This window comes from Crotalus tigris, unplaced genomic scaffold (genome assembly GCF_016545835.1).
Source record: "Crotalus tigris isolate CLP2741 ecotype Arizona unplaced genomic scaffold, ASM1654583v1 scf7180000020856.321264, whole genome shotgun sequence".
In the NCBI taxonomy this organism is placed as follows: domain Eukaryota; kingdom Metazoa; phylum Chordata; class Lepidosauria; order Squamata; family Viperidae; genus Crotalus; species Crotalus tigris.
In genome coordinates, this window is record NW_024098218.1 from 264085 (window position 1) to 276424 (window position 12340).

A 12340-nucleotide genomic window follows, 5' to 3' on the forward strand; every position below is an offset into this window, starting at 1 on the left:
GAATTTTTATCAAAGATTTGAAATGGTTGGGTATAAACCTATGGAATCATTTTTCTTAATATATTCAAATAAAAATGTAGTTAAAACTGCAGAAAAGTCAGAGATCATATCTTTGTGCCCTTAAAATGTAGATGAAATGTTCATTGGTTCTTACAGTTTTGATGATTTCACAGCAGAGTCATTAATGATCGCATTAGGAGCATATATTCTAATAGATGTTTAACTAAATTCAAGCAAAAATGGCTTTTATATATATGATATATTATGCATCAAAACAAATGTGAACATTTAGAATATAGAATTACAGCAGGAGAATTGATTAAAGAACTGAAGTTAGAAACATATGAAAAATTTTAAAATGTTTATAAATATTGCATACCGATTAGAGTACAAGACAATTTAGAAGTTAAATATTTATTGAATAGTGTTTTAGATTTTTTTCTTTCTTGTTTCTGTTATTGAATTATCTTTGAATAATTAAACAGCAGAGATATTGGTATTCAGCTCAGAGGTTTAAAAATCTTTTAAAATCCTTTCCCACTTTGTTAAATATAACTCAGTGTATTCTGCTTTTCATGATTAATCCTTCATCAATGAGTTACTGAGCATCAACTATATAACTTTTCCCACTATTTTTCTGCTTAGTGATATTATATCTTTGCATTATTTTTTCTTCTTCTCTCTCTCTCTCTCTCTCTCTCTCTCTCTCTCTCTCTCTCTCTCACACACACACACACACACACACACACACACACACACACACACACACAGAGAGACATGCATATCACACCTGCATATGTTCTTATTTATTAACTATTTGTATCAAAAACATTTGTTGAAGCCCAGCGAAATCCAAAGTGAAATTGAAATACTGTGAACCATTTCAAAGTTGCATGCATGCATTTTTCTACCAAAGACTTGATGACATTTTAAAATTAAAAAAAATGTTCATTTTTCAAAAAATTGTATGTTGCTTTTCTTAACCAGTTCTTCCCAGAGAAAGAACGTGTAAGTCAAACAGTTGCAGACATATATATACAATAAAATAATTGATAACATAATTGATTTGCCAATAGCACTTGATGTTTAAATACTCATCCCAGGATAATGTGTTTAATATTAATGTTTTCTACTTGATATTGCAACATGGAGTCATTTTTATGGCTGACATCTGTAATATTTGTTTCCATGGATGCACCAACCTTCCTTTAATAGGAGAAGGGTTTTTGATCAGTTGCATTATCTAGATTATACATCAGAGATATACAAAATGGTCTGGATCCATGGTAGAAAGGGTGTAGAGAAAGATTTCTTTGTAATTATATAAAAGAATGGTGTTTCCTTACTAATACTAATTAAAGTTCAGAAGTTCAATTATATTTACATTTTATAACATCAAAAAAGGAATACTGACAGAGAGATGAAAGCAATACACAGAAGGGTTTAGCTGCCAATGAAGATAAAAGAAGAATCAGGACTGATGAGCAGCAATCTTAGAGAAAAGTAACATAGAAGTTATTAAAATATGCAAGTTCCAGTATACTAATATGAGGATTGCCAAAGAAGAAAGTAAAATAGCGCCGAGACCAGGGCATATATAATAAGCTAGAAAGCAAATGCATTGTGATTTAACTGGAATCAGGATGCAATTTTAATATCAAAGGGTAATTTCTTTAAGAGAATAAAATAGGGAGCAGAGAAGATGGTGCAGCCTTGTTAGGTATAGGGAGTTTATTAGTTCTTCTAAGAGAAGCCTGGGGAGGAATCGATAGTGCTATTGACTCATTATACTTGGAGGCTCTTGAATAGATTCTTCCAGGCTCTGTTGGCTCATATTTAAGTTGGAATTCTAGTGGACGATCATTTAAATATGAGCCAACAGAGTGTGGCAGCAGTTTACAAAGCCTTAATAAGACCACACTTGGATAAATGCATCCAGTTCTGGTCATCACATTATAAAGATGTTGAGACTGGAAAGAGAGCAGAGAAGAGGAACAAAAATGATTTGGGGGCTGGAGGCTAAAACATACAAAGAACAATTACAGGAATTGGGTATGTTTAGTCTAATGAAAAGAAGGATTGGGGTGATATGATAGCACTATTCCAATATTTGAGGGGCACCTACAAAGACAAGGGAGTCAAACTATTTTCCAAAGCACCAATAGGCAAGAAAAGAAACAATGGTTAGAAACTAACCAAGGAGAGAAGCAACGTAGAACTAGGAGAAATTTCCTAATGATGAGAGCAATCATCAATGGAACAGCTTGCCTTCAGAAGTTGTGGTGCTCCATCACTGGAGGCTTTCAAAAGAGGCTGGACAATCATTTGTCTGAAATAGTATAGGGTCTCCTGCTAAACCAGCGGGTTGGACTAGAAAACCTCCAAGATCCCTTCCAACTCTATTATTCTATGTTCTACGTTTATAGAAGAATCCAGCAGAATGACAATTTTTTTTCTTCTGACAATATCAGGAAAAGAAGTCTTTTCAAAATGTATGAGGTTATATCTGGTAGAATTACCAGGCATTATGTAGCCCTGAGTTCAAAATACAGTTAATTAATGATAGATCCGAAAGATTGGAAAAAGCTGAAAATGTATAAAAACCACAAACATATACAAATTATTGCAATAATGCCATACATTTATAATATGTAACAATGTGTAGATGTTTGAAAGACAGGAGGTAATAATGAGAATAAGTGAACTTTAGTATACATCCAATATATAAGCTAGCATCATGCTTTATATTTTCAGTGTACTATAAATAAGCAAATGCATAACCATACAGGCACATATAAACATAGACATAATTACTGAGTTGTCTTGTGGGTGACAGATTAAAATTATCTAGTGTGATTGCTCCAGACATATAAACTGAGTTCCCAAATGGCAATTACTTGGTTTTTAATAGAAAACTCTTCAGACTGTAAATGCATTATGAGCAACAGCATTTCCACAGAAGATTCTATTCTACCTTGGATTAAAACCCAGCCTGCTAATGTACTTGTAATAGCAGTTAAATCACTGTCTCCTCACAGTTAACACTCAACAGGCAGAAAATGTTAACTACATTGCAAGTTGTTTACTGTTTGTCATTTACTTATCCTCAAATATGGCCTGCACCCCTTCTTCCCTTGAGTTTTCACAAAATAAAGCCCATGTGAATTCATGTTTGAGTAAAATTAGCTTTAGGCCTACTTTTTTGTGACAGACATTTGTAAACTATATCAAACCTATTTATCTAATCAACAGAATGTTTCCCCCAAAATCAGATTGGGTCTTATATTAATGTTTGCTCACAAAAGAGCTAATAAAGACAAAGACTGAAAAGAATCCACAATTGATTCTGCTAGGAGAATGAAAACTACCGTGTTTCCCCCAAAATCAGATTGGGTCTTATATTAATGTTTGCTCCAAAAGATGCATTAGGTCTTATTTTCAGGGAAATACGATACTAAATGTATTTGTATGGCTGATTATCTTAACTGGGGCTTATTTTGGGGGTGGGGCTTATATTACATGATTTCTGAAAAATCTTGCTAGGACTTATTTTCTGGTTGGGTCTTATTTTCGGGTAAACATGGTAGTTACTTTGTCCTCACTCAGAAAAATTCACTGTGGGAGTAGATTAGGATTGCAATTACCTCTTAAACATGATGAAATGGTCAATAAAATCCATTCTAGCTTTATAAATGTTTTTAAAAGCCCTAAATTCTTGTGGGCTGCAGAATCAAATGGCCACCTTACACAAAATAAGAAAATTTTTGCTGTTCAATATATCTCGATCTGAAGTAAATATGCAACCTTTTTCAAAATTAAGAGAGCTTAAAGGTAGACTCTCAGTCATTTCAAAAAGAGTAACCCTTAGCATCAACCAGATCCAATATGGTACATTGTATGTGGGTGTGGGAAGTCAGTCCCCCAGAGAAGGAAATATTAAAAGGGCAGAAAAATACAATCTAGCTAGAAGATTAAGAAGAAAATGACACCTAAAATCTACATACCCCACCCAAACTCTAAAACAGGACATAATAGGATTAACCCACAGATACCAAGGGGCGCACTCAGACTCAGGTCAAAGTTCATGTCACAGGAACAACTCCAAACAAAAGTCTCTAGAGGATATAAAAACCTACTCCCTACATGTGCTTGCTCTCTTTTCTTCCAGAGCCATCTTCCTCTTCAATAAACTGCAACCTTCTTCCTAAAGCAGTCGCCATGTTGTTTATTCCTGGCTTGGACTGAACCACGATGAAGACTTTTCGTTCAACATGGGATTTTAATTAAAAACCAGTAGCAGGAGTTGCCATATTGGAATGTGGTCCAAAAAAAGGAATTATCCTGACTAATTTAATTATATTTCTGTGGCATGAGAACAAGATGCAGCTTTAAACCACATTTTTATGACCCTGAACCTATCTCCACAATTTAACTGCTAAAAATCACAACACATTAATTATTGTTTAACTTCTTTTGGGGTGTTGGGATCCAAAATATCTTTGAAGAAGGTACAATTAGCCTCTAATAGTTTATTTTAAGTGAAATTGTCAAATCTTGTCTTACATTCACCCTTTTCCTTTGCTTGCCTTCTTCAAAAATGTCACTGCATCATTGTGTTTTCTATGGCCCTCGGAACTCTTCAAATAGATAAAGACTAACTACTAGATGGAAAAAATCCCCATGGACTAATGAAACATAGCTCTTTTCATATCCCCATATCACATTAATGACATTTTTTAAATTCACAAATTAAACAAGAAGCATCAGATATACCATAATTATAGAAGCTAATAATTTTGGGTGGACAAATTCTTGAGCATTCACTGCTACAAAGTTCTAGATTTCTGTTTTATTACTATTTAAAACTTTATTAATAAAGAAATTTGTACCACAAAAAGCTACAAACTTGGAACCTAAGATGATAAATGAAAAATATTTTTGTCTGTTTTCTTGCTTCTTTTAACTTTTAAATACTGTTTTTATGCTTTTGATATTTTATTGTACACTACCAGAATCCTTCTATGAGGAAGATGAGTTGTTCTTAAATATGATAAATAAATAAAAATAAATATCTTTATTTCCCCTCCCCCCTTCAATTGTGTCCAATTATTAGAGGTTGCTTGGACAAGTCCAAGGTTTTTCAGGTACTGTAGCTTATCACTGTCTCCTTCTTAGGGCTGAGAGAAAGTGACTGGGCCAGGGACACCAAGCTAGCCTTGGCCCTTAGGCAGGATTTGAACTCACAGTCTCTCAGTTTCTAGACTGGTGCCAAACTGGCACTCATATTAGAGTATACAATATACCACTTGTTACAAATATAAGGTTGTTGATTTTATACCAGAGATAATATACTTTTTTTAGAGTTTTAGGGGATTATTAGTATTTTTATTTTTAAAAATAACCTCTAAATCTTTGTCATATCCATATTTTCAGTTGCTGTTCAACTGAAAGGTCAGTTTCACTGTTAAAGCTTCCTACTGCATATCCTTGAAATGCCTTTGATTGAACAATTTAGAAATAGAATATGAAAAAATGGTTTTTAATTTTATTTTTCTCCATTGAAAAATTGCTGGAACTTTTTCATTTACATAATGTATTTGTATAGCATTTACTTAACATTTCAGTGACCAATAACAATGTGAGCTAGATAAAAAAAATGCAGTAATTTTGCAATTAACATCTTTGGCTTCAATAAAATGCTCAATAGGAAAAGAGGTAGGTAGCTAAATGATGCCAATAAAGAGAGATAGATATCATTTTCTTTTTACATAGTGTAATTGCTATATAAGCTATGATCATTCCACAGGTTTTGCAGAATAAAAGGAAAGGAGATATATCTTCTCAGCTATAATTCCATGCAACACTAGTTACTGTACTTGCAGTGTTAGAGAACAACAAAATATAAGATTGAGGGGTTTTTTAAACTTTATTCATTTCAAACTTTATTAAGAAGGAACATAACACAAAGCTGCAATTTTGGAATCTAAGAAGATATATGAAAAAGTGTTTTATGAACTGTGTTGTGTCCTGAACCTGCAAAGGCAGGCTCGGGATGTTGCAATGTTCCCGGGCAGTTGCAAGCTGCCCGGAACCAGACTGAGTGGATCCGGCTTCGCGTGCATGCGCGAGGCGAGGAAGCGTGCCAGAATGTTACCTTTTTGCCCGGGGATTCTATTAAAGGAGACAGAGAGGCCTGAGAGCCTCAGAGCTGTGACGGAGAGAGAACTACTGAAATAAAAGGCTGTTGGAATTACAGAATGTGCTCTATTCATTCGCCGTTGACTCGAGGACTCAACACTGGCGACGAAGGTGGGATCGCTTACAAAAACAAAAAAAAAGAATTGTAAGCTTACACCAAGAGTCCTGGAGAGAGGAAGACGGCATTAAACTCAGCACCTGGCCTGCCAGTACAGTGTCGCTGGAGGTAAGCTGGCTGATAGACCTCTTTCTAGTGTAAGAAGCAAGAATGGCGAAGATAGGGAGACTGTCTGAATTCAATATCACTCACCCAGAAAGATGGGTGTCTTATGTTGCTAGAGTAGAAAATTACTTTAGAGTAAATCAAGTAAGAGAAGATGGCTTGAAGGCCGCTACTTTGCTGTGTGTCTGTGGTCAAGATGCATTTGAAATTGCAGAAAATTTGGCAGCCCCTGCTCCTCTTGAATCTGTCACTTACACAGATTTAAAAAGTTATTGAAGGAACATTTTCAGCCCAAGTTGTCTGTTATTGCGTGGAGACACACTTTTGAACAGAGGGATCAAAGAGCTGGTGAATCAGCTAAAGAATACATTGCAGCCTTGAGAAGAGCAGCTAAGCCTTGTGATTTTAAAGATTTAGAAGAAAGGTTGAGAGACCGATTTGTATGTGGGCTTAGGAACAGAGACTTGCAACAGAGACTCTTTGCAAAAGAGGACATTTCATTCCAAGATGCCTTGAGAGAGGTCACTGCAGAAGAGGCAGCAGGTGGGGCAGTCAAGAACATGAGGCCTATCAGGAACAACCCAGAAGCCATCTCCGTGCACCATGAGGGAGTCCAGGAGAGCTTGGAAGAAGATCCTGAAGATGAGGTGGATCATCTCTACCCAGCCAGAGAAAGGAAGCAGAAGGAAGGCAAAGAAAAGTCTTCAGCTGTACCCAAGTGCTTCAGGTGTGGAGGCTGCCACAAGAGGACCAACTGCAGGTTCCGTTCTGCAATCTGTAGAGCATGTGGAAAACAAGGCCACATAGCAGCTGTGTGTCTGGGCCATCAGAAGGTACAACCCCGAGAAGAAGGGTGGGTTTCTGTGCATCACGTAGAAGCATTTATAGGACAGGCACACACAGGCCACTTAAAAAGAAACTGTCACTTAAGGTGAAGTTGCAAGGAGTTCCATTGGTTATGGAACTGGACACTGGGTCTGCCCTTTCAATCATTTCTATTCACACTTTCAGAAAAATTTGCTCTAGCAGTGGGTTCCAGGCCAAGCTTAGGCCATCCAATATAGTCTTGACAGACTTCCAAAATTCCAAGGTGTGTGTTAAGGGGGAGGCCACCCTTAAAGTACAATACAAGGATTTTGAAGGTCCATTAGATGTATTGGTAGTTGGGGGTGAACGAACGAGTCTCATTGGACTCGATTGGTTTGAGGCCTTGGGAATACAAGTTACATAACAATTTGTAAACATTAGGTCTACAAGAAGTCTGCAAAGAATTTGCAGATATCTTCAGCCCCCAGCTGGAAGCCTACAAAGGCCCCCCAGTTTCCTTGAAACTGGACCCCACTGTCACTCCCATTAAGGTGAAAGCAAGGAGAGTGCCCTTTGCTTTGAAAGGAAAAATTGATGCTGAATTGGACAAATTGATTCAGCAAGGTGTTTTAGAACCTGTTGACTCAAGTCCATGGGAAACTCCCATAGTCACGCCTCTCAAGGCTAATGGGGACATTCGCATCTGTGCAGATTACAAATGCAGACTAAATAAGGCATTGCAACAGCATGCATATCATGTACCTGTAGTCAGCCACATTTTGGCCTCCCTCTAGTTTTTGCAAAGCTAGATTTAGCACAGGCTTATCAACAGTTACCTGTTGATGAAGCTGCTGCTGAAGCACAGACTATTGTAACTCATGGGGGGGCATTCAAAGTCAAAAGACTACAATTTGGAGTAAATGTAGCTCCTGGAATTTTCCAGAGTGTAATGGAAAACACCCTGAGAGGTATACCAGGGGTTTGCCCGTATTTTGATGATGTCCTTATAACAGGAGAATCCACTCAAAATTTAGCTGAGAGATTGAGGGCTGTTCTGCTGCATTTCAGGAAAACAGGTCTCAAACTTAAAAAAGACAAATGCAAAATTGGAGTGTCTTCTACAGATTTCCTGGGATTCAGAATAGATGCCAGGGGTATTCACCCTGCTGAGTCTAAATTAAAGGCTATACTGCAAGCTCCTAGGCCTAAGTCTAAAGCTGAGTTACAAGCTTTTCTGGGCCTCTTGACTTTTTACAATGCATTCATACCTAACAAAGCTAATGTAGCAGAGCTACTTTGTAGACTCTTAGACAAACAGGCAGTGTGGCAGTGGTCACAAACATGTGAAGAAAGCTTCAATGAGGTCAAGGCCTTACTTACATCAAATGATGTGCTTGCACATTTCAATGAAACTCTTCCTGTGTGCATCGCTTGTGATGCTTCCCCTTATGGAGTGGGAGCTGTACTTAGCCATTTAAGAACTGATGGAACTCAGGTTCCTGTTGCATATTACTCCAGAACGTTGTTCTCTGCTGAGCAAAACTACACTCAGATAGACAGAGAAGCCTTGGCCATTGTTGCTGGAATTAAAAAATCCATGATTTTCTATATGGCAGACACTTCACAGTCTATACTGACCATAAGCCTCTGTTGGGGTTGTTTACTACAAACAAACAAACTCCCCATATCATTTCCCCTAGAATGCTGAGATGGTCCATCTTTCTGTCAGCCTATGACTTTTCATTGGTTCACAAACCTGGCAAGGAAATGGGCCACGATGTTGGCCTTAGTAGATTACCCTTACAAATGGTAGAGGCTGACCCTGCCCCTGCCATCAACATTCTTTCCATTCAGGCGTTGCCTGAGTCTCCCTTAAATGCCAGGGATGTGGCTGCTGAATCAGCCACGGATCTCACACTCACTCGTGTATTGTCATGGGTTTTGTCTGGATGGCCGGAAAGTTGTCCAGGTACTGAATTTCAGAGTTTCTGGCTCAAGAAGCATGAGTTATCCACTTTTCAGGGTTATCTGTTGTGGGGCAGCAGAGTTGTTATTCCTACCTCAATGAGACCTAGGGTCTTGGCTTCCCTTCATGAGGGTCATCCTGGCATTGTCAGGATAAAGGAGCTTGCGCGTAGCCATTTATGGTGGCCAGGGTTAGACAGGGAAATAGAGGCTCAAGTGCATGGATGCCACTTGTGTCAGTGCTCATGCCCTGAAATGCCTCAAGCTCCTGTGCATAGATGGGAGGAGACACAGTCACCTTGGTCTAGGGTGCATGTAGATTATGCTGGGCCCTTTCAGGGTAAATTCTTCCTGGTCCTTGTTGACAGCCATTCAAGTGGCTTGAGGTTGTACCTGTCTCTTCCACCACTGGTGCCAAGACCATTCAAGTACTGAGAGGGATTTTTGCTGCACATGGGCTCCCAGATGTTCTGGTTTCTGACAATGGTCCTCAATTCACTTCTTTCGAGTTTCAGGCTTTCTTGCAGGCCAACATGATTCGTCATGCCACCTCTGCACCATTCCACCCTTCCACCAACGGTATGGCTGAGCGGATGGTCCACATCACCAAGGATGCTTTAAAGAAACTGACCTACGGGGACTGGCATCACAGGTTGGCAGACTTTCTTCTTGCTTACTGCACCACACCTTCCACTTCCACTGGGAAGAGCCCAGCTGAACTCCGTTGGGGGCGCAAACTGATCACCAAACTTGACAGGTTGCCCCCAGACAGACTGCCTCCTAGGGTCACCCAACCCAGGGCACCGTGGTGTCTGCAAGTGGGTGCCCCAGTATGGATCCGGAACTATGGGCCTGGTCACTTGTGGGTTCCTGCTGTAGTATGCAAGGTCACTGGTCCATTGTCCTATGAAGTCTCCTTGGATGACAGTTGTGTCCTTTGGCGGCATATCAATCAGCTGCGTATGAGACTGGGCTTACCCTCTGCAACTCTTGGGCTTTCTCCAGAAGGAAGGGGGACAACTATGGGCAAAGAAAAGGGTGTTGGCAGCGGCCGGGGCCAAGCAGACAGGCCAAAGAAGGCCTGTTCCAGGGTTCCGCAAGTGTTCCTAACAGGAATTCAGGGGAACAAGAAATAATACAGGCACCAGTGCCTACTCCAGCCAGGGAGTCACCCAGGGGGCATACTCATCATTCACAACTACCATTCAGCACTCCATTCAGGGAGAATAACCGGGAGCATCCAAATAACCCAAACAATGCAAGAGAACTGGCACACAAACAGTCAAGCTGGCCTAGTACTGCTACTGCTTCCAAAAGGAAGTCTTCACACAGGGAGGTAGTCAGAGAGGCAAATCCTGATTCTGGCACCTCTGGCATAGAATGGGGGACAACAGAGTATTGGGGCACTGCAGAAACCCCAGATAATTCCATTACGGGGCTTGGGAGTGAAGGGATGCATTCCCTTGATAGGTCCATTGTGGACTTGGAGAGTTCTACAGAAATGCCAAATACTGGCAGGCACATAGAGGGGCCCGAGAGCCTACAGTTAGGCAGGTCAACCAGGTTCAGTGGGGAGCAAACTCCTGGTCTGACGAGCCTGATGGACAAGCAAGCAGACCAGGCAACAGGACACAGTTCATGGGGACCACCAGGGTTTAAAAGAGGGGGCAACTCCACTCCATCCTCTGCATAAGAGAAAATAGGGGGTTCTCAGAACCTGAGGAGGTGACAGAGAGTAAAAAGATCTCCCAAGTACCTTGAGGACTTTGTAAACCTGCTGTCAAAGCAAGGAAAGTGAGAGGGTGCCTGCTGTTGTTGGAAAACTGGGAGTGTGAGTATTGAGCAATTAATTCCAAAACAATAGCCTGGTACCATTCTGTGGTGTGGCTAGTGAGTAGCTGCAACAGATGTGCAGGTCCTTGGGTTGGCACACCACGCTCTTGTTGAGGTCGCGTATAACTACCTATATAGTTAATAAGTCTCATCCAGGGGGGAAGGGGTGTTGTGTCCTGAGCCTGCAAAGGCAGGCTCGGAATGTTGCAATGGTCCCGGGCAGTTGCAAGCTGCCCGGGACCAGACTGAGTGGCGCCGGCTTCGCGCACTTGCGTGAGGCGCGGAAGCGTGCCAGAATGTTACCTTTTTGCCCGGGGATTCTATTAAAGGAGACAGAGAGGCCTACGAGCCTCAGAGCTGTGACGGAGAGAGAACTACTGAATTAAAAGGCTGTTGGAATGTGCTCTATTCATTCGCCGTTGACTCGAGGACTCAAGAAACTGAATATCTGCACACTAGATATATTAAGGTATAATGTACAGTATAGTGAAATTATTTGAAAAGTTATGGCAAAAGAACTTAATGAAAACAGAAATGACTGCCCACCTGTCTAATCATTAAAGTTACCCATTGGGAGTTTTCTGACACACCGAAGAATTCTGGGAGGTATTTAATAAACAACTTTAACATTTTGTTTCACCAGCATTTCTTCTAAAGAAATAACTATAAATCACTTGAACACACCCACTTGTCCTGGTTGTTATTTTATTGTAATAAATACCCAAGATAAATAGTCAGTGATGAAGCCAAGATATAAACTTTAAAACCTTACCTGAGCTCCTGCGCGATTGAATCCACATGTGCTGTAAAAGAAGGGAAAACTGAATCAAGTTATATGTTTTTTTTAATCTGCTTGCTTCTGATAAGTAAAGTAATGCTTTGAAAACAGGGTTACTTTAATTTTCTCCCAGCCACAGGATTATTTTTCTGAGTAGTAAATATTAAGTAGCAAATTCTATGATGACTTCAAAACAAAAGATACAGATGATTTTGAACCACATTGAAAGATAAAAAAAAATACTGTACAGTGGATAAAATTTACCTTGTATACTTTCTTTTAAAATAAATACAATTGCTACTAATAGCAGTAGTAGTGCTGAATGTACAGTGAAAAAGCATATTTTGTGGTGATAATTTGAGCATGAAGAACTTTGGTTTTATTTATTTATTTACCTGCCTGAAAAAGATTAGATGGTTTATTAGAAAAGCCAATAGATCATTTACTTATCTTTTGCACTACTTTTGGGAAAACACAGTTACTCTTGTAAGCCTCTTTGGTCAAGAGAAAAGAATTTTAAGACTTAAATATGCTGA

The 12340-nt window shown here is 39.5% G+C and overlaps 1 protein-coding gene across 3 annotated transcripts in view; it reads right to left on the reverse strand.

The window, feature by feature from the left end:
- The window catches only part of ST18 (ST18 C2H2C-type zinc finger transcription factor), a 119042-nt gene that overhangs the window by 80712 nt on the left and 25990 nt on the right, over positions 1 to 12340 (reverse strand). For 2 of the 3 annotated variants that reach the window (XM_039368594.1, XM_039368592.1), the window contains exon 3: positions 11799 to 11829. The exons of the other annotated variant lie outside the window; for it this stretch is intronic. In XM_039368594.1, coding sequence (XP_039224528.1) covers positions 11799 to 11829 — 31 coding nt within the window. The remainder of the gene's footprint in view (positions 1 to 11798; positions 11830 to 12340) is intronic. 3 annotated transcript variants of the gene reach the window in all.